Source organism: Phyllostomus hastatus, unplaced genomic scaffold (genome assembly GCF_019186645.2).
Source record: "Phyllostomus hastatus isolate PE091 unplaced genomic scaffold, TTU_PhHast_1.1 phas_contig_16, whole genome shotgun sequence".
Lineage (NCBI taxonomy): Eukaryota > Metazoa > Chordata > Mammalia > Chiroptera > Phyllostomidae > Phyllostomus > Phyllostomus hastatus.
In genome coordinates this window covers 4,969,206-4,991,021 of record NW_025333643.1, presented here as the reverse complement: position 1 = coordinate 4,991,021, position 21,816 = coordinate 4,969,206, and the positions used below count along the sequence as shown (strand labels likewise).

At 44.9% G+C, this 21,816-nt stretch overlaps 1 protein-coding gene across 4 annotated transcripts; it reads left to right on the top strand.

Moving 5' to 3' along the window:
- Positions 1-1,700: 1,700 nt before the first annotated feature.
- On the top strand, positions 1,701-20,421 carry TATDN2 (TatD DNase domain containing 2). Of its 4 annotated transcripts, none has more exons than XR_006784930.1 (8): positions 1,701-2,326; positions 2,459-2,875; positions 8,904-9,401; positions 12,172-13,056; positions 17,631-17,758; positions 19,353-19,536; positions 19,718-19,815; positions 19,938-20,076. XR_006784930.1 is itself a non-coding variant. In XM_045832435.1 (8 exons), exons 2-7 carry the CDS (start codon positions 2,465-2,467, stop codon positions 20,076-20,078), a joined length of 2,247 nt encoding a protein of 748 aa, XP_045688391.1. In that variant the 5' UTR covers positions 1,701-2,326; positions 2,459-2,464; the 3' UTR covers positions 20,079-20,107; positions 20,267-20,421. The 4 variants fall into 4 exon arrangements, 3 of the variants coding, with proteins under 3 accessions (XP_045688391.1, XP_045688393.1, XP_045688392.1); XM_045832435.1 differs by lacking the exon at positions 19,718-19,815 and adding an exon at positions 20,267-20,421 and having other exon boundaries at positions 19,938-20,107; XM_045832437.1 differs by lacking the exon at positions 19,718-19,815 and adding an exon at positions 20,267-20,421 and having other exon boundaries at positions 1,703-1,858; positions 19,938-20,107.
- The last annotated feature ends 1,395 nt before the right edge of the window (positions 20,422-21,816 follow it).

Sequence of the window (21,816 nt, the reverse complement as noted above, 5' to 3'; positions counted from 1 at the left end):
TAAAATATATGATTCCATTTTTATGAAATGTCCAGAACAGGCAAATCTACAGAGACAGAAACTAGAAGTGGGGTGAGGGAGGGAGGGTTCAGGAGGGAAGTGGTGATGGTCACAAGATTTGGAGGTATTCAAGTGTTCTAAAATTAGATTAGGGTTATGGTGGTAGTTGCACAATTTGTATAAATACACTAAAGAAAATCCAGAATTATACACTAAAAAACATGTATGTTTAAAAATCCATTAAACTACATATAGTTGAACTTTATGATATATAAATTATATCTCAATAAAGCTGTTAGAAACACAAATACACAATGGTTATTCTTAGGCATTTAAAAAAAACTTGAGGTTTCACTCCTCTCTCTTTTATTATTATTATTTTTTTTTGCCACACACGGTATTTCACTCACTCTGTTCCTGATCCTGGTTTTTTTTTTCTCATCTGTCTTGGCTATTCTTTGTCAACAGTACTTTTGTATCACTTCATTCTTTTTGCCTGATACTTCACTGTATGGATGGTCAATACTTTATATAACTAACTTTACTCCCTACATATTGAGGTTGTTTTCATCCTTGTGCTACAAACAATGCTGTCCAGGACGTTGTACCAATTTACATGTCCATCAGTGACATATGGGAATGCATATCTCCACGTCCTGAGCTGCAAAGACTATTATCATGCTTTTTAATCACTGCCAATCTAATGGGTGAACATTTTATTTGTACTTTTTAAATGACTGAGGTAGAGTTTTTTTTAACATGTTAAAGAGGCTTTTGTAATTTATTTTTATTCATTGGTTCATTTCCTTGGTCCATTTTAATATGAATTCTCTCTTTTGAAAAGATTTTATTTATTTTTAGAGAGCAGGGAAGGGAAAAAGGGAGAGAAAATATTGGATGTTGAAACATCTGAGAGAAATATCATTTGGTTGCCTCTCATTTGCACCCCCACCAGAGACTGAACCTGTAACCTAGGCATGTGCCTTGCTTGACCAGAGTATAGCCCAGGGGACCTTACCCTTCCTGGCACAACGCCCAACCAACCAACCAACCGAGCCACACCAGTGAGGGCACAAATTCTCTTATTGCCATAGTTTTTACATAGTAAGGCCACCAGATCTTTGTCATATATTGCAATTATTTTTCTTGTCTTTTGACTTTGAATTGCCAGGCGGATATTTTACATTTTGGTGTAGCCTCGTTTTTTTCTCTTGCTCGAAGTCTGGCTCCTCTTGGCTTCTAACTTCCGATTCCAATTCTGCCACTCTGTGTGTGTGTCACTACGTCTCCCTGAGCCAGTTTCCTAGGTCAATTAATTAATTGGTGTTGGTGTAGATTTGATAATTGTATCCGGATCTGAAAGCCTCCGGCCTAGAGGGCATAAACACTGAGCTGAACGAAGCAGCCCTCCGCTTTCTGGGTCCGCATACGCCCTCTACGTCCTCTGAAGACCGTCCCAGGAACGGTGGTCGGCCTTGCCTCGATTTCGCGCTCCCAGAGCCCTAGCGAGTGGCTTCGCCCCACCTAGTTTCCGACCAATAGACGAGTTTCATAAGACGAAGGGTCCCGCCTCCCAGGCTCCTGGCCAACAGGCGAGCTCCGTCTTGATCGGAGTCTCTCTCCCCTCGGATTGGAGCATTGGGCTCCCTCGGTGCAGGACCCGCCCCCACCGTGCGCCGGGCTGTGGGCCACAGGGCTGGTTCTGGGAGGCGGGCATAGCGGAGGCCCGCGGCGTCGGATCCCCGGAGGAGGCCGCCAGATTGGGGCGGGCGGCGCACAGCGAACGGGAGGCCGGGGCGGGACGTCCGGGCCCTGGGGTCGGCGGGGCCGACGACTGGGCGGCGGAGCAGGAGGTCGGGTAGGGTGGGGCGTGTTGCGAGGCGGCAGACCCGGGCGTTGCCGGCTCCTGAGGGGCGGCTCGGGCCCCTTCCGGCCTGGCCGGGGCTGGTCCGCGGGGCCGCGGTTGCTGGGCCGGCTGCGCGCCGGGCCCGCCCTGCCTTGCGGCCCTCCGGCTGCGTTGCGGGCCTCCAGGTAGCGCGCCCGCCCATGGGCTTCGGGTCTGGCTGCTCTGTGTAGGGCTTAGAGCGCCTATAGTATTTTTGAAACGCTTTGACATCTCTGAAGGGCTTTGTAGTCCCGGAAGCGCTTTGACATCTCCGAAGGAGCGCTGTATAAACTGAAGCGTTTGGTAATCGCGGAAACACGTTGTGGGCTTGGAAACCGAACCGAAGCTTTTAGTAAATCTTGCAGCGTTTTGACTTCTCTGAAAAGCTTTGGCAACTCAGACCTAGAGAACTGTGATGGGCAGTGGAAAGAAGGGGGAAAGGTCAGTAAGGCTGGTCCCTGGCTCTGACCTTCGGGCTTGCCCTCGCCCAGCGGGCGCCTGGATGGCGGGAGTCTGAGGAGGGGCAGCTAGGAGGGCTGGTGTTGGAATCCAGGTCCCCTCTTTATCTTGCAGGTGCTCATGGCGTCGGAGCGGTGCAAGGTCAAGTACCACTGGAGCAGCACTTCGGCAGGGTGTTCCCGCAAGCGCAGCTGCCTCCGGGAGACCAGTGATGTGGCCCCCTCCAGACGGCCAGCTCGTAGCAATGCGTCGCGTTCTGGAGGGGCCAGCAGCCCCAAGCGCCTGAAAGCTCAGAAGGAGGACGATGTGGCCTGCACACCGAGGTTGTCCTGGGACTCATCCCGCCGCAGAAATTCCTCCTCCTCTTCCTCCTCCCATTCCTCTGGCCCAGGTGTGGACGGGGTTGCCTCCAAAAGCTGCCTGATTCGGAGCACACGGGGTTTCCTTTCGTCAGGCGGATCTCCTCTGTGCCCTGCCAACTCCTCTCTAGAAGAAATGGCTTCTCTAGAAGAGGAAACCTGCAGCCTTAAGGTGGGTAGCTGCAAAGCCTTGCAACCGGTGAACTCCCTTCTACGTGGCTTGAGATTTTGGGGATGGGAATTTTGGTGGAAGGAAACTAAAAAAGATATGCCCTTTAAAATCTCTGGGGTCTACTTCGTTCAAACACAGAACACCAAGCGAGCGTTTGGCCAGGGAGGTGGCCTAAAGTTCTCTAGAGAGGTAGTTTTCAAAGTTGGCGGCCCTTTGGAACAACTTGGAAAGCTTTAAAATACTTCCGCCGGGCTCCCACCCTGGTTTAATTGGGGTAGGGTGTGGTCTGGGCTTCCTCGAGTTAATTGTAAAGTGCGTCTTGGTTGGAGAAGCACTGCAGTAGAACGTGGGTTGCTTGCTCTAGAGCACAGGTGGCAAACACAAGGCCCACAGGCCAAATCCGGCCCTCCACGTTGTTTTATCCCACCCCACACCTTCTATAGGGAGGCAGCGCAGAGTTCTCTCTTAACTGTTAAGTAGTTCCATTTATACAGTTCTAAAATTACATTAGGCCCTTTGAAGGCAACCTCGAGGTTGATGTGGCCCCCAGTGAAAATGAGTTTGACACCCCTTCTCTGGAGACACAGATGTATGTATGTATTTTGGTAGTAAAGTTAAGGAATTGTGTCCTTGTACTTTGAACCACTCTGAATCGGAATCAGGGGATAAGAATTTGGTTTTTGGTATGGCCTTTCACTAAAGTTATGGTGTCCAACACACTGGAGTTCTGGTTTGGTGGGGCAGGGGTGGTTTAGCAGCTTAAACATTTAGTCCCCAATGGGAACACATAGGAGGGCTGAGTATTTGTAAGCAGAGTAAGGAGTACTTTACAGACTAAGGAGTGGGAATACCTACTCATTCATTTTATATTAGCTTTTAATTTTATTACTTTTTAACTTTATTTTAAAGGTGTAATAAAATTTTCTCAGCTTTTTGTGTGTGTAAGGGAAAGTTGAACATGAGTCTGTTGGAAACAGAGGCAAATAAAATCCAGTCTCCTGTTTCCCTCTTAGAGTTGAGTGAACACTAGCTAACATCACTGGCATACTATGTAAACTTCATCCACTTGTTTAATCAGGTTTTGGAAAAACATTTATTGAGGGCCTAATTTGCGTCAGCCTGTGTCCTAGCTGCTTGCGGTTCTCCAGGAACAAAATAAAGATCATGGCCCTCTTAGAGTCTGCATTTTAAGTTTTGGAGTTGTGGGCTTCAAAAAAAAAAATGGTGAGGAGGAGTACTGACTGTGGAAGAGTGGAGAAAAAATCTTTATTTGGGGAGGGGGAAAGATGGACTGTCCCTAGAGAAAAGTTATTTTACAAAAGCTTTTTAAAAAACGGCCCCAAGGAAAGTAGGTTTGTCTCTAAGCCTGCTTAGTGGTTTTTTTGTGGAACTGAGATATGTGGTTGTATTTGGCTATTTATCCTGGGGAACTCTCCGGCTAAGTGCCCTAGGTCAGGTGTTTTCAGTGTGGGCCTCACAGAACTCTTGTATGGGCACGTGAATTTTTAAAAAATTTAATGGTGAACTGTAAACCTTTGTCTTTGGCATAAGAATACTGAACATGACTCATGTAAATAAGGTGAATGTGGGGCTTTGCTCATACAATTTAATCTTGTCTTGAATCCTCGATGTAATTTCAGTGTATTTGGGTACAGCATAAAATAATATCGATTGATTAAATTTAACTTCATTGGCAGTTATAGATGGAGTAAAGCCTAGTATTTGGAAGGGCAGAAAAATTAACTTTGCTTAGTCTTTGAGGTGTGCTGCATCCCTGGCTCAGGCTGTCCTACGGACTCTGGGCTCAAGTGTAAGGCTGTGGCCTCAGAGCCAGGTGGGTCTGATCCTACCATGGACCCACCTTTCTCTCGTTTGGCCCTTAGCAACCTTGTTTTACCAACATCAATTTAATGGTTAAACATGGAACAAAGAATAGTCTGGGCCTGTTTCTTTGGGTTCACCAGTGCCTTGCTCTTGGTCAATAAGCATTTGAGAGTTATTGTGTGCTTAATACTCTCTTGGGTCATGGAGCCATGAGATGGCTTCGGAGGAGCACACAGCCTGTTGGGAGTGTGGAGAAGTCACAGGACTGTCTCACGAGGTGGTAAGGTGGAGCAAAGAGCCCAGAATGAGGCTGGAGAGTTAGGTAGGGGCAGATTGCTGCAGGGTTTTATTACCAAAGGAATTTAGTTTATATAGTACTCTGTACAGAGGGGAAGCAGATTTGCATTTTCGAAAGATCCATCTCTAGCACTGCCAAGGGCTCTCCCTAGAGTGTGTTTGTTAGTTTGCAGGAAGCAGGATACACAGTACTTCACTCATCTTGATGAGTTACAGTATCCTCTCTTACCTTCCCCTCAATCAGTACCTCTTCCCCCTTTCTCCGAAGTCTTGGTGTGAACTTGTCTCTTAACCCCTGTCAGCAAGCACAACTGAGGGACATTGACAGAAAATGGCATGTTTGCCCCCTAGGTCCTTCCAAGGTCCCCTCAGCACTCTTCTACCTTCTACTCACACATCATCTGCTTTTCTATGTTTACTTTGTGACCTTTGAGGGCTACACGCATGGCTTTGTGTGTCGTCACCCTCACCCCCCTTCCTGCTGCTTCAGTACAAAAATCTCAGTGCCAGGTTCTAGAATATTCAAGGGGAAGATGTTTGTCTTAGCCTGGTTTGGCTGCTATAACAAAATACCACAGACTGGGTAGCTTATAAACAGAAATTTATTTCCTACAGTTCTGGAGGCTGGAGATCTGAGATCGGAGTGCCAGCATGGTCAGGTGATGGCTCTCTTCAGCGCTGCTGACTTTTCATTGGGTCCTCACATGGCGCAAGGGGTCATGCGAGTTTTCTTGGGGCCTCTTGTATAAGAACACTAATCCACTGTCATAATGGAATCACTTTCCAAAGGCTCCACCTAGTCCCGTCACCTTGGGGTCAGATTTCAACATGAATTTTAGGGGGACATATTCAGACCATAGCTAGACTGAGGTGTTTTGGAATCCTTAGAGATTCCTGCTGGCCAGCCTCGCATTGTTTGTTCCTTATCACCGCTAGGACAATTGTTTGAGGTTTTCTCAAATTCTGATGGTAACTGATGATCTTTGTTTACAGAGAACATTAAATGTCTATTATGAACATCTTCACCTACCTTATATTTAGTCCTATGTAAAATTTTATATTCCATATAGGGAAGGAAGAGTGGAAGGGAACATTTGAGCCTTTATAATGTAATAGACCTTGGTCAGATATAATTCTCAGTGTTTGATCTGTAGCCTATCTTATAATCCTCAGAGTCTTGTGAAGTAGGTGGTATTATCTTTACATATTAGTTAACAAATATTTACATATTGATTAACAAATATTTGAGCACCTACTGTGTGTAGGCACTGGGACAAGGAGCCTTAGAAAGGTTAAATAACTTGACCAAGGTCATACAGCTTGTAAGTGGCAGAACTGTGGTATAATTCCAGATCAGTCTGACCTCAAAGGCAGGATTCTTTCCACTGCTGCCCTCTGGAGCGCCTGCTCTGTCCTGGCCCAGCAGTAGATGTGAGGGATGGAGAGATGAAGAGGGCAGGATCCTTCCCCTGAGGTGCTCTCTGCAGGGTGACACAGCCCAGACCCAAGAAACGATTGTATATCTCAGCTCTTCGAATGCTAGAGCTTTCACGTGTGATCCCATTTCCTGCATGTTCCCTCAGCAGACGTCCAGTGCTTGGGTGGAAGTCTGTTTTAGAGGCTAGATGTTCAAAGAATAAAACAGTGATTGACAGACTGAAAAATCATTCATCACAGTGCAGTGCATAGAGTGTTGTAACAGCAATATCTGAAGTACCAGGGGTCAGAGGAATGAATTACATACCACAGGGAAAGGGCTCACAGAAGAGGTATCATTTGAGTTCTGGTAGACAAGGAGGAGGAAAGGACGTTTCAGGCAACAGCAGCAATGTGTATTCAAAAAGGGTCAGGAAATACTGCTGGTCTGAAGTGCTTGGGACACTACTGGTTCCTGTGGGCCCTTCTTCCTCACTTCTTCAGCACCTTTCTTCATTCCCCAGACACCTGGGTGTGTGGAGAAAGCTGGGAGATGATGCTGGAAAGGAAAGTTGGGGGGCACCCTGGGAAAGGGTTTCAAGGTCATGCTTAGGAGTTTGGGGTGTATGCTGTAGGCAAATGCAGAGCCATGGAAGGGTTTTAAGTAGAGGCATGACATTGCCAGATTTTAGAATTCCTGGCTCATTGAAGAGAAAAGATAGGAGGGAGGAGGCTGAGAGCTTGTTAGGAACTGTTGAGATTGTTCAGACTGGCGGTGATGGGCGCTGAAACGACATCTCCATGTGCTCTTTCCCTCTGGCCTGCCTTCAGAGATGCACAATTCACCAAGCGGTCCTGCCTGGATAAACTCAGTCTCTCCCTTTCAAAGCCAGGTGGCTTGTCTCTGCTCTTATACTTTCTGCCTAACCTTTACCTTTATAGCCACCTGTTCACTGTTGAAACTTCTTCAGTGATTTTAGGTCCTCATGGTCTCTGACATCTCAGCCTTTGATACTATTTCCCAACTTTCATATTTTCCCTATTCTTCCTTAGTTTCCAGGATGTTAGGGGGAACCTGAATTTGAATCCTGGTTCTGCCACTTAACAATCCATGTGGCAGCATCCCTCTCTGTAAAGAGGGGTGGCACCCGTGGCTGCTCTGCTAAGTCTATGTGGAAATAAGTTGTGTTGCTATATATTCCTAACCTGCTTTTACTCCCGCAAGTGCACTCCGGTCTTCCCTGTCAGGGTTCGCACACTGGGCTATAGGCTGTGACCCACAGGTCCTCACAGTATTTAACATTTTGGAAAGTGCACATTAAAAATATAAACCCCTAGTCCAAACCTCTGCCTTGAACTCTAGATTTAAGTGACCTCCTTCCTTTTCCCATTTTGTACTCCCTTTTCTGTTTTATTTTTATCCCTGGCACTTTTTACCTTCCACCATACATACTGCTTTTCTCCTCATAGTAGGGGTGTTTGGGAGTGCACTGCTTTGGGAATGGTTCTGGGGGAAGACTTATGGAGCATTCTTACACTAGGCTGGGATTAGACTGGATCTGAGTTTCACAGGGAATTAATGTGAGGAAATAATCTAGCTTCTTTCCTGTGGACTCCTGGAATGGCTGTATGTGGAGAGGTAAAGAAAGAGGAGACTTTACCTGTATCTCTGAGAAGATTTCGGGGGACGGAGTAGATTTCTTGATTGACCCTGAAAACTGAGGTACCTTCTAGCACTAAGGTTTAGAAGTTTGCTGAGAACTTCAAAGGAGGCTCTTGTGCGCTGGCTGGTGTGGCTCAGTGGATTGAGTGCTGGCCTGCTGGAAACCAAAGGGTCACTGGTTTGATTCCCAGTCAGGGCACATGCCTGGGTTGTGGGCCAGGACCCCAGTAGGGGCACGTGAGAGGCAACCACACGATGTTCCCTCTCTTTCTCCCTCTATTCCCCTCTCTCTAAAAATAAATAACTGAAATCTTTTTTAAAATTTATTTTAAGAAAAGGAGGCTCTGGGTATAGTGTTAAGCACCCTGCTCTTAATAGTCAGATGATTGGCGTCCACTCCTCATGGGGCCCTTGGGTTTCCTTGACTCCTGGTTGTGGGGTTGGATTAGCTGGTTTCTTGGGAGCTTTCCAGTGCTAAGATGTTAGGCTTCTATTTTGCCTGTGTGTGTGTGTTCTGAAGTATGTGGTAGTGCTCACCCTTGAGGAGCTTGCAGTGTAGTGTTAATAGACTGTTGCTTTCTCAGCTCATTCCTTCCCACTGCAGTATGAGGGTATTATCTGATAAGTATGAGAAAGTGAATATTAAGAAATAGCAGCAGTTCCATTCCTTTTATGGGGGTAGGAGGGGAACCATCACTTGGAGAGAATCTTTGTCTGTCTTACCCACTGTCACTCTGCCTTTGACTGGTGGAGACCCCACTGGTTTTTAATTTGCCAAATGCTTCATGTATGAAATCACCCTTTCTTGATCTCTGTTTTTTCTTCCAGGTTAATTCCAAAGATAGTTCTCGTAGTTCCATGAACTCTGAGTTTGCAGCTGAAGCTGAGGGGCAAAATGATACAACCGAGGACCCAAACAAGGTTCAGAAAAGGAAGAAGGATAGACTTCGAGACCAAGGCTCTACAATGATCTACCTGAAGGCTATCCAGGGTATCCTGGGAAAGTCGATGCCAAAAAGGAAGGGAGAAACTGTCAGTAGGGCAAAATCAAACACAGGAGAGCGTCCCAGCCGTGGAGAAGGACCAGCTAGGAGTGTCACTGTGCCTGCTCCTCAGAAAGAGAAAGAGTCAGCCCCAGAGGCCAGAGTGAAAGAGGAAAAAAAAGCTGTGCCTGAGAGGAGCAGCATCTGTGACAGGAGAGTGGTGGTAGACCCTCAGGAGAAACCCAGGGAGGAGCCACTTGGTGACCGAAGGACAGTTATTGACAAGTGCTCTCCACCCCTAGAATTTTTGGATGACTCGGACTCTCATTTAGAATGCCAAAAGGTGAGTCTTACCATAGTTCTCTTGATTAAATGTAGTATTTGGTCTTTCTAGTTTGATTCTAAGTGTTAGTCATTAAAGCAGTACTTTATTTACTCAGGATTCCAGGTGACAAACTGATGGTTCTCTTTTAACATTGCATTTCAGAGTTAATTAAGAAACCTCAACGTAGTGCTGTCTTTTTTTTTTTTTAAGAATTTATATCCTTTTTAGGATATGGATTTGCCTGCCATACAAAGGCCAAAATAACAGTGGCTTAAAGAAAATAGAAGTTTTTTCCATTGGCTGGTGTGGCTCAGTGTATTGAGTGCCGGCCTGCAAATTGAAAGGTCACCAGCTCGATTCCCAATGAGGGCACATGCCTGAGTTGTGGGCTAGGTCCCCAATTGGGAGCATGAGAGAGAGGCAGCCAATTGATAACATCGATGTTTCTCTCCCTCGCTTTCTCCCTCCCTTCCCCTCTTTCTAAAAGTAAATAAATAAAATCTTAAAAAAAAAAGTTTGGCTTGAGGAGGATGGTTCCACCTTGGTGCCTTCTATCTTGATGCTCTGCTGCCCCTCGAAAAAAGAAAACACAGTTTTCTTTTTTTCTTCTTTCCTCAACACAGTTGTCCATCTTGTGGTCTGAGGTGGCTATTCTGATAGGATTCAGAGTACATTATGTTGACCACTTCAGCCAGTAGGAAGAGAAAAGAAGAAGAAAGTACACTTTCTCCCTTTTAAAAGCTTGGCTCAGAAGTTGTCCATGTGGTATCTGCTCATATCAATTGATGAGAATCTAAAAACCTGCCCAAGGTCTAGCTGCAATAGAGTCTGGAAAATTAACTTCTATCTCTCAGACTTACACCCAGAAAAACTTCTACTGCTATTAAGGAGAGAGTGATACTGAAAGGAAACTAGCAGTTTTTAACATAGCTTGTAATTGTGGGGGAAAAATCATTCCTTTGTTCCACCTGTCTCTGCCTATCCTTTATTACTGCTCCTCAGTGGCAGCCCCTTTCATCTCTTTGAGGTCTTTCTTCTAGTACTTAACTCCGTATTTCTAAGTGATTTCACAATTGAATGATTTTTCAACTCTGGACATCTGTGGACTTCCTACTGAGGAAGGTGAGCATTTAGTTCTCTGCGCTAATTCGCTTCAGTGGCACCCACACTCATAGCATATTTCCTCCCCTTCCTGTAGCTCCCTGTGCTGGAATACAATTTTTGGCTAAATCTGTTTAGAATTTATTACCACCATGTTCATAGCTGAGTCACCTGGTATACTCCGATTATATTTCCTTTCTTGTAAAAGTTTACTTTCCTTGGAGGTGATCATGACCTTGCTTTTCTCTTTAGTTTTCTCTATACCTATCATTGATTCATCCCCAAACTGCTAGTGCCAAGGACATACATGAAAACACTTTGCTTAGTGCTAGTGTATAGTCTGCCCTCAATAAATGTAACTGTAAATTTTATCGCATGGAGCCCTGGCTGGTATGGCTCAGTGGATTGAGCACTGGCCTGTGAACTAAAGGGTCACTGGTTCGATTCCCAGTCAGGGCACATGCCTGCGTTGTGGGCCAGGTTCCCAGTAGGGAGTGTGCAAGATTTGGCAACTGATCATGTATCTCTTGCACATTGCTGTTTCTGTCCCTCACTTTCTCCAAAAGTAAATAAATAAAATTTAAAAAAATAAAAAGCTGTGTTTTTCAAAAGCCCCCTAGAGGTTCTGATGTGAAGCTAAGTTCAGACACCATTGCACCATTCTATGAAGTAATTCAACAAATATTTATGAACATTCATTATATGCCAGGCACTATTCTGCCTGCTTGGAAGACATCAGTGAAGAAAATAAAAATTCCTGACCTTGTGGAACTTAGGTTCTAGCAGTGCTAACTTGATTTAATGCAATGTGTAGTTTTTCTGGTTACTATGGCACCTAGAGTTATAAAATTACGGTATTGTTTTGCTTTCAATTTTGTGAGTCAGGAATTTATAAAGATCTGGACTGGGAATATCTTGTTTGAGGGGTGTTTTATGTGGTTTCATTCAGATTTTTGAGGGCCACAATCTGAAAGCTCAGCAAGGCTGGACGTCTAAGATGTTTACTCACACACATTGGGCACTCGATGCTGGCACCTACCTGTAACCTCTCTAGCATGTGGTCTTGGGTGGTATGATTTCTTATTTGGTGATTGGCTTCCCCCAGAGGAACAAGCTGAGAGAACCAGGATAAGAAGCTTCAAGGCTGTGTTCTGACCTAGCCTTGGAACTTGTACAGTTTCACTACTGCATTCTGTTGATTGCAAGTAAGTCACGGTTTGGGCCAGGTTCAAGTGGAGGGTTCACAAACTCCATCTTTCAATGGGGAGTAGTGTCAGAATTTGTGACACATCTTAAAACTACCATCCATGTGTGGTTTTGCATTTTGAACGTATGAGAAATATATTGTTAGAGATGAGATACCCAGCACTGCTTTTCTCTAAAATCTCCAAAACACAGAACAGTTTTTCTCAAGAGGGATCATTCAGAGAGGGGGTGCAGGTGTAGCATCCCCTTCAGGGATGGTGTTACGAGTTTATCCCCTGAACCTGATTTGACTGTTCTTAGGTGTAACCTGGCTCACTTTCTGGAAATTATAAGTAAAGTAGGTGACAGAGTGAGCTAATGAGCCAATGCAAAACCTTCCTTCACCTGAAAAATAAGCGACAGCTTATGTTCTACAGATGGTGGATTATGGGAGGTTGTCTTCACGCAGGAAGGCTAACCCTTTGTTGTTTCTTTTCTGCAGCCTAAAGAAAGGGAGGTGGTGATAGAGCACGCCTCTTCAGGAAGTGACTGGTCCGACGTGGATGAGGTCTCCACAGTCAGATTCTCTCAGGAGGAGCCTATCTCGATGAAACTCTCAGCAGTTTCAGAACCTTCTGCCTTCCCCACTGACTATGTCATGTACCCAGCTCATTTGTACAGTAGTCCTTGGTGTGACTATGCCAGCTATTGGACCAGCAGCACCAAGCCTTCCAGCTACCCCTCCATAGGCAGCAGCAGCAGTAGTGACACACTGCAGGCTGGGAGGAGCAGCAGGGGCCTCCTGAGTGATTATTCCTCCAACTCAACAGTGAGCTCCCAAAATACCTCCAGAGATCTGGAGGCGACAGAGGAAGGCAGATCCCAGAATTCTCGTTCATTTCATTTCTCCAGAAGCTTAGAAGAGCAGGTGAAGGAGAAAAGAACATTCCAGGAGGAGATGCCACCCCGTTCTTGTGAAAGACACACATCTAGCCCTCTGCCAAGGAGCCATCGGGAGCCAAACCTAGAGGAGGGCTTCATTGATACTCATTGTCACTTGGACATGCTCTATTCCAAGTTGTCTTTCAAAGGGACCTTTAGCAAGTTCAGGAAAATTTATAGCAGCTCCTTCCCTAAGGAATTTCAGGGCTGTATCTCTGACTTCTGTGATCCCAGGACGCTGACAGATTGCCTATGGGAGGAGCTGTTGAAAGAGGATCTGGTTTGGGGGGCCTTTGGCTGTCACCCTCATTTTGCACGTTACTACAGTGAGAGTCAAGAAAGAAATCTTTTACAAGCCTTACGGCATCCCAAGGCTGTGGCATTTGGAGAAATGGGCTTGGATTACTCTTATAAATGCACCACGCCTGTCCCAGAACAGCACAAGGTATTGAGGTGCTCTTTAACTTGCTTACAATTTTTTTTTAAGTTCTTAGTTTATTAATCCTCATAAAAAATCTGCACAATCACCACAGATAAAGTCACTGAAGAATCTTTACTCTGTTTACCAGCACCAGCATTGGCCTTTGTAGTTCCCCTGACTTTCTTCATTCTGTTCTTGCATTTGTTTCTCTGTTTTCTTGAGGTCTTCCCATGTAGGCCATGTCTTGCAAGTCTTGTTTGGGTTCTTTTTCTTTGCATAATCTAAGGAATCATAAATTATACCAAAGCCACTTGTCTTGACACCACCAAAATGGATTCTGAATCCAAACACAAATATGACATCTGGTGTGGTCTTCCACATTTTGGCTAGTTTTCCTCCAGTTTCTGTCCTCAGTACAACAGTTGCTTTCCCAGGGTAAAGGGCGTCAGTTACCATTTGTTTCTGCCAAAGTAGAGTGGTGGGCATGAACTTCCCGGTCCGCAGAGTTAACTGTTGTTCGTGATGGCTGATGGCAACCCACTTGCTTACAGTTTCGATTTCTCTTTTAGTTGTTGAAATACAACAAGTTTCAGTTTCTCTGTTTAGTTGTTGGAATATGTACAATAGCGTTCTCTACTTTTTGAAGGGGTGGTTCTTTACTTTTGGAGTAAAGGGTTTAGAAATGCTAAACATTTAATTGCTCTTATCAGACCATCTAGATGTCATTTTTCAAATTCTTCACAAGCTATTTCTTTTAGTTAATGTAAGCAGGGGGTGGGGGACAGGTACTTTGTGACTTCTTATGGCTAATGATATGTGTCAAAACACCTGTTCTGGGAAGCAACAAATTTTGCATAATTATTTTTATTTTAATGTTAAGTATACTCATTGTAGAGTACTTGGAAAATACAAAAATGTGTAAAAAGGATAATTTCTCACTCCATTAGAGATAACAATTATTTCCATCTTAATATTTTTTCCTCCCAGTATCTTTTGAGCATGGAGATTTGGAATCAGTGGAAGTTTCTGTCTTAGGAAGGACCAGGACAGGGAGAAAGACCCTCCCACTTCCTCACTGTGCGTGTCGTGTTGTCAGGTTGAATTTGTTGTATGCTGTCTTCCTGTTGATGCGTTAGGTCTGGGTCCACATGCCCAATGTGTTCAGACCTTGGTGAGCATGTGTTGATTCCAGCTGGGCAGAATTTGGCACCAGCTTTCCCCTTTGGTGCTGTTTCCAGCCCAGGAGGGTCAGCATCAGTCAGCCATGCACTGATGCTGTACCCCACTGATCCTGGCATCTGTGGTTCACTGTGTGAATTCAGAGAAGGAATCTTTCCGAGTCAGTGGTTTTTTAACTTTCCTTTGTTTGAAGAGAGAAAATTCAAGGAAGGTATGGTGTCCTGCTTTAGTAGAAGACTAGACTTTTATACACCTTTAGGAAATAGAGATTCCAATTTGAATAGTTATCCATGACAGCCAATACGCATGCTAGGCTTATCAGTTAATTTCCATAAGAAACAACTACAGGTGTTCAGTTGTTTCCAAAAGATTTTCTTTTAGATGAATTTGCTAGGACCTGTTAAGGTTATTAAATTCCGACCAGATGATTTTGACTTGATGTACATTCAGACAGGTGGGTGAGATTTTATGTATGTGGAATGTTTTCAGTTTTTGACCTGGGGGGATGTTTTCTAGTATAGTGTTTCAGTTCACAATTAGGTCTGGGGAAAAATCAGTAATTATCCTGCCTATCTAGAGTTCCCTTTCATTACTAACACTGGGGGGCTTACAATTTCTGGCTTGAATCTATAATTTATTAGCCAGAAAATGAATGGAAAAATAGCTAAACCTGAAGACATAGGAAAAAATAGATTTTTTTAAAGAAAGTGAGACAAATATTTAATGTTCTGCTTTCCCATTTGGTCTCTATGACACCGGGCAGGTGTGGTATAGAAAGAGGAACAGTTCAGAAATGTGTACACTGAGGCAACCGGAAATACTGATATTATATAGCTGATGTTTGTTAAATGCCTGCTGTATGCCAGGAAGTGAGCTAAGTGTTTCATAGTAACTCTTCCTTCTATTAAATCATCATGGTATTTGATCCGCAGGTAGAGGTACCTAGGGCCTGCTGACTGAACTTGGAGTTATAGCATAGGGTGGCAAACAGAATCTTGCAGGAATCGTTTGGCTTGATGAGATGGGATTCAAGCTGGAAAACAGTGATTCAGAGGAAATAAATTGCTGGCAGTGGGAGGATTGAACTGTGTATAGAAGAGAGGAAGACAAGATATTTCTGTAAAACACTGGAGGAAGTGGATGTTCTTGAAGTAAATCTAAACTCAGGCACCAAAACAAGTGGTGGGAACTAGCCACTGCTTTAGTTGATAAAGGCATTGAGTTGCACTTGCCTTTATAAAAGCAGAGTGGTTGGCAAGGTCTTGGTGTGTCCTGAATATTTTATCTGCAAAGGGGAGAAGAAAAGTCTTATGGAAGGACGGTATCTGGTTGAGGAAGAGGGTGTTAGCTCTGGTTCAGTATGAGAGAGAGCTTTGTTTCGGTTACCTTTTTCTGGAAGGATTAGAAAATGGAGAAAAGCAAAAAAATTGGGGGAAAATCAGTGGTTATCCTGTTATCCAGAGCAAACCACTGTTAACTTTTCAGAAATTTAACTATTTCCTTTCTGTTTAATTTCTAAGAGTTAGGTTCTGGATGGTTTGTATGTGAGTTGCACATACCAGCCAGTATGATTATCAGAATCTCTAGGTTTCAGGAGTTGGAAAGCCAAGGTGAATGAATAGACTGTCCCTCCCCACTTGGGCAGGCCTGGCTGAACCCAGCTGCTTCTGTCTGTATTCGTGTTTGACTAGAATTAATTATTGAGGTAATGAGTATGCAGCAGCTGCTGGGGGGCCACCCCCAGAGGAGACTGATGAATTCTGGAATCCCTGGAAATAATGGATCAGTAGGAACCTGAGCGTATGCAGGAAGAAGAGAGTAAGCACACTGGGTAAATCACTGATGCGCGCTGGCTGTAGTCACTCTTGTTCTGTTTTTTAGCCTGGTTCCTGGTCAGGACAAATGCTCTAGATAGCTCCAGCCCAGCCACAAGTTCCTGCCCACTAGCAATTCTTTTATTTTAACATTTTTGAAATTTGGATGTTTTACAAAACATTATATTTGTAATATCATTGTCCTTTGGAGAATTGCAGGGGAAAATTGGTGACGTGTCTTACAAGCACCTGTCACAGAATCAAGGGAATATGTGTTGTGTGTAGATGTTTTTAATAAAAGAAATTAGGGAATTTGAAAAAGGAAAGTAATTGTTTTGAATGATTTTTTCCACTTGCGAACATGTTCCTGTTTCATTCAGTATACTTTGAAAAATATGTTTTTTACCAGCTGGGTTATATTCCACCCAAAGGCTGTAGTAGTTTAACTGTTCTAAGGAATAATAGTTTTTGAGGCAGTAATTAAACGTTGGGATTATGATCCCTGGCAACCCGCTGCCTCTGTAGGGGTTCAAGGAGAGGAGATGTGTTGGGAAGGGGATCTAGCCAGCTGTACACATTGGAACTAGCCAGTCTGTGAAGCCCTACCAAACATCCTATGATTTTGGTTCTTATGGGCATTTTCTTTGAGTTGCAAACTAAAACAAGTTAAATAAGAGTTATGTCAGATTGCTATATTGTCTCAGTGCTTCTGTTATGAGAAGAGAAAGCACAGTGTTAGACTTGAAAATGTCATTTTCAGGTGAGTATCACCTGACTCAAATTACCAAAAGCATCTCATTATTTGATGTAAAAAATGCAAAATTATACTCCACAATTGAAAAAAACTGCTTATGGAAACATTAAGTTTAAGATGAGGCAGTTTGTTTGTAATGAATTAATACTTTTGTTCTTTGTCCTAAACCTGAACTTGTTGAGGAAAAAATAAGTTCTAGCCCTACTTTTTTCATTTAAATCATTAACAATGTGTGTATTTTACTAATGAAGATTTAAAAATGGCTAGAGTTTTAAAAAAAAGTATAACATATCTGTAGGTATTCACCTTGAAGAATATCTGATTTTAGCTGAGTAAAGAAAACATGTATAATAATTTATCTGAAATGGAGGCGTTGATTCTGTGTGTGCGCGCACACATGTGCTTATGTAGGAAAAGCTGTGGAAGGTGACTGCTTCTTGGGAGTAGAGGTGGGGACAGTGAGGGGAAGGACGTTTAGCTTGTACTTTCTGTTCCTGAGCCCCACTCTGCCCCTGCAGCCCCAGGTAAGCGTTGCACAGTGGTTGCTGTGTGGACACATCTGAACAATGGTGCTGCAGCTTCTTGGCTGCAAGTTACTTGACCTCACTTGGAGCCTCAGTTTCTTCACCTACCTCAGGGTGTTTATAAGGGTTATAGGTTACCATGTACCTAAAGCGCTTTGAGCACTACCTGGCTCTTTAGTGAGACCCATTAAGCCTTGTCTGTTATTGTACATTATACAGTATAGTTTAAATATACAGAGTTGGAGACAGTGGGACTGCCCATTGGACTGGGAACAGACTTCCCAAGTGGCCCTGACCCGCATGTGTTGTTGCTTTATTTTCTCCCAGGTGTTTGAGAGACAGCTGCAGCTGGCCGTGTCTCTAAAGAAGCCCTTGGTGATTCACTGCCGAGAAGCTGACGAAGATCTGCTGAGCATCATGAAAAAATTTGTGCCCTCAGACTACAAGATCCATAGGTTAGGCGGGCGCTTCAGTGGGCAAATGAAATGAATGCTTCCCTCTGTCTAGGATGTTAGTTGGACAAACAAAAACTCAGTAGGAGAGCTGAGTGGATAATGTTGTCTTTATGTAGTATCTTTTCTAAAGATTAAGTATTAGTTTAAACTATATGAAATATCTGATATTTGTCCACTTTTTACTTACAGAACTGCAACTTTATATGGTTTGAGCCAATACCCTGAATCACCAGTGAGCAATAGGGGGCTTTCATGACCCCTGTCCTGGGTGGCAGGCTGAAACGGAATCTCAATTCTCAGAAATGAGGACTGAGGAGGCGGCTGTGGAGTCCAGTGACTTAGCACACAGAGAAAATTCCAGGGCACCTGAAAATTTTTCTTTTCCTCTTTTAAATGTGAAAGTTCATTAAGGGCAGGATATGTTTTATCTGAGTGGTATGTAGGGGTTCTTAAGTTCAGTTTGACAAACTCACCCTGTGCCTGTCCTGGGTGTTGGCTCAGTAGTGGGAGACGATGAGTCAGCTGGTGCCTACTTAGAGAACGTGAGGCTGAGGTGGGCATGAAGTGCCGTGAGAGCTAGGGAGGGGCCATTAGCTAAGCCTGGCTAGAAGGGGGTCAGGAGGCGATGCCTGGGCTGGCTCTTTCCAGATGAGTGAGATGGGTTAACTGAAACAAACAAACAAACAAAACCCCCCCAAAAAAACCAAAAACAGGGACTCTAGAACCCAAACCAGGTCTTGACAGGTGGCAGAAGTGGGTAGGCCTGTCAGACCTCTAGGCTGCTGCCTTTCAGGTGCCCGAACAGAGAGTGAAGGTCCTGACCTCTGACTGTGCTGGCATACCACAGACAGCCACTCAGCCCTTCTGGGGTGGCTGGTTGGTTTTTCATTGCTTCATTCTGGGCTGACTTTAAAGGAATTCTAATCGGTAGTGGTAGGTAGATGGCTCCTAAAATGGCCTGACAAGGTGTTGTGACTGGAGGAAGCCCTGAATTTCCACATTGGTTTATATATAGAAAAAATTAAGGACATAAGTAGCCATCAAATTAAGAGAAGAAAATGCATCTGTAGTCTCCTCAATATTTCATTATTTTATTTATTTTTATTTATTATAGTTGTCCCAATTCTTTTCCCTTTGCCTTGCTCCGTCCAGCCTACTCCTCAGTGTTTTTATTTTTGTTTCCTTTGAATCATTTGACTACATGGTCATAATTTTTACCTGCTGTAGTTGTAATCTTAGCGAGGCCACAGTTTTAAATTCTGCTTCTTTTTCTGTGTTATAAGCACAACCCTGTCCCTGTGTTGTTGCTGTACGCCTGTTCTTCTGGGTGATTGTTTCAAGTGGTGGTGCAGCGTTCTGTGGTGTCCAGGGTTGATGGGTGAGCACTGCTCACCAGGAGTCATTTTGCCTCTTCCTGTGTTAGAGCCAGTTCTTCTCTGTGTTTACCATGGAGTCTTTCCTTTGGAAGCTGTTTTTCCATTTCTGGAAATTTATCCACAAGAAATAATTTATAAGGGCTAATATGTCTAGAGGGAGTTGGGGGTTGCTGCAGAGGGGATTGTGAGAGAATGCTGACCTGGAATTCTCCTCCCAGGCATTGCTTCACTGGCAGCTACCCGGTCATCGAGCCCCTGTTGAAGCACTTTCCCAACATGTCTGTGGGCTTCACCGCCGTCCTGACTTACTCCTCTGCCTGGGAGGCCCGGGAAGCTCTGAAACAGATCCCGCTGGAGAGAATTATCGTGGAAACTGATGCCCCCTACTTTTTGCCTCGACAGGTAGGGGTATCTTCAGGCTGAGTTGAGGCACTGAGGAGAAAGGGTGGGAAGGTTGGCAAGGCCAGAGCCCCAGTGACTTCCAGGTCCCACCCTTGGCTATGTAGAGATGTCTCCTTGTATTGCTCTGCAGAGCCAAAAGTTTAGGGGGCTGAGAAGCTGAAGGGTAACCACTCTCTTCCAGGCAGTGCAAAGCCCTACCCTGTAGAGGGTAGTCCAAGGAAGCGTGGGACCCTGCTCACCCAGAGCCCCCCATGACTAGGACTCTCCCTGCACCTGCAGGTAAAGGGGTCTCTACAGGGTAGCCCCAAAGAGGTCCTTATTGGGGAAGGGCTGGGAGGGATTCTGTGTAATGACTGTGCACAGAAGGCACAGCGATGTTCTGAATGCTTGATATCTTCCAGGTTCCCAAAAGCCTTTGTCAGTATGCCCACCCAGGCCTGGCCTTGCATACAGTTCGAGAGATTGCCAGGGTCAAAGATCAGCCTCTCTCCCACACCTTGGCTACCTTGCGTGAGAACACCAGTCGCCTCTACAGTCTTTAAGCAGAGGGTGCAGGAGTCTCCTATAAAAGGTCACAAAATTCACACTTATGTTTTTTAAAAACTGGGACAAAAGTGTCTTGCTGCATTTTATTAATGTGGAGAGTGTAAACAGAGGGTGAGCATTAAGGCTGATTTGTCTTCAATGGACTTGGTTTGAAACCTTCTCTTTTCTCTTCCCTACCCTCCAGGATGACCAGTGACCTAACAGGACATAGGCTGGGTCTCACCTCTGCCTGGGTCCCAGGACAAGGAAGTGTTTAGAGAGCACATTGGAATGGCGAAAACCAGGACAGGAAACAGGATGTTTTCCCTGAAACCTCATCATAAGGGTTTTGCTTCTAGCTGGTGGGTGGGTGGGGTGGTGGGGTACAGTGGAGTGGGGTGAGGGGTGGGGGTTTGCTGCCCAGTCGCAGGCTCCAGGACAGTCGGAGAAGAAAGGCTGGTGGAAGGGTGCAGCAGTTTGCCAGTCCAAATCCCTGTTCTCTGCAGCCTGTGATTTTGAGCAGTTTGCGAATAAATTTATCCTCCTACTCATCTAAGTCCATGTCGGTGTGTAACTTGGTTCCTGGTTCTCAGTTCTGAGAAGGAACTCCCCATGGGAAATCTGTGGGGGACCTTCACTGGAGATGTGTGAAGTCATCCCCGTCTCTTCCGTGGATAATTCTTCAGTTTGGTTGTCGCTGTTGCTGTGCCAGCTCTGCATCGGTGCAGGTGGAAGGACCTTGACTGCCGGGCTCACTGGTTCTACTGCCATCAGTGCAGAGCGGGCAGAAGAGCACTCACTGTCCAGTGAAAGTCCTGGCCGATGGAGATTTGGACAGATCCGGGAACTCAAGAGGCCTTCTTGAGGAACAGAACCCCAAAGAAGGTGTTCTCACTGATGCTGTGGGGCTGCAGCTCAGCTGTGTTACTTCGATAAGCGTCCAGTTTGTGGCAGAAGCTACCTGCTAGTCTGTCGAGGTCCCAGCTGCCCTTTGTTCCATTTTTGCCCCCTTCTCCTGGAACACTTGACCAGAAATGTTCATTCTGTTTCATTGCAAATGACAGCCTCTTGTGTGCGTTTCCCAGGTTGAGAGGTAAATCAGTTTAATTCTCCAAAGCTCAATTGGGGCCACCTATCCATGTTCTTTTGCCTTTGCAGGACGAGCAGGCCTGGTGTCTGTAATCTCTCAGCTCCCTTCCTGGAGGTCTCCCTTGCCTTTGCTTCATCTCTGTTCTTTATGTTGGAAATGAGAGTCTCTCCTTTGACTTTGGAGCAGCTGGGTCATCTCAAGTTTTGAGCTATGTTCCCCCTACCAGTGGCTTGTAAAGGTATATTCATTACAGGCCCTGGAAGCTTATAATGGTCAAAGGTTAAGGGTGAGGACATGCACTTTATCCAGAAGGATCCTTTACTTCCATCTTCCTGCAGTGAGACAGGACACCAAATTCCTTGGGTGGTTTTTGGAAGCCAGTAGCTTAAATCGTAAAGTCCATCACTTAGTCCTGGATTTCTCAAGGTGATTTTGGAAGGTGCATTTGAGCCTTGTAAGTTAAAAGGGAATGGACTTAACATTTTTTTCTGTGTGGTACTTCTCTCTCACCCCCCGTATACGAGTTGCTGGCCTGGGAAGTGGGCCTTGATTCACTGTCGATTTTTCATGGATGAGTTATGTGTTGTCTGTGCCTCCGATTTACCAATATGGAACACTGGGGGCTCGTTCTCCTATTTGGAAGATTTGGGGAACTGCTAAATATT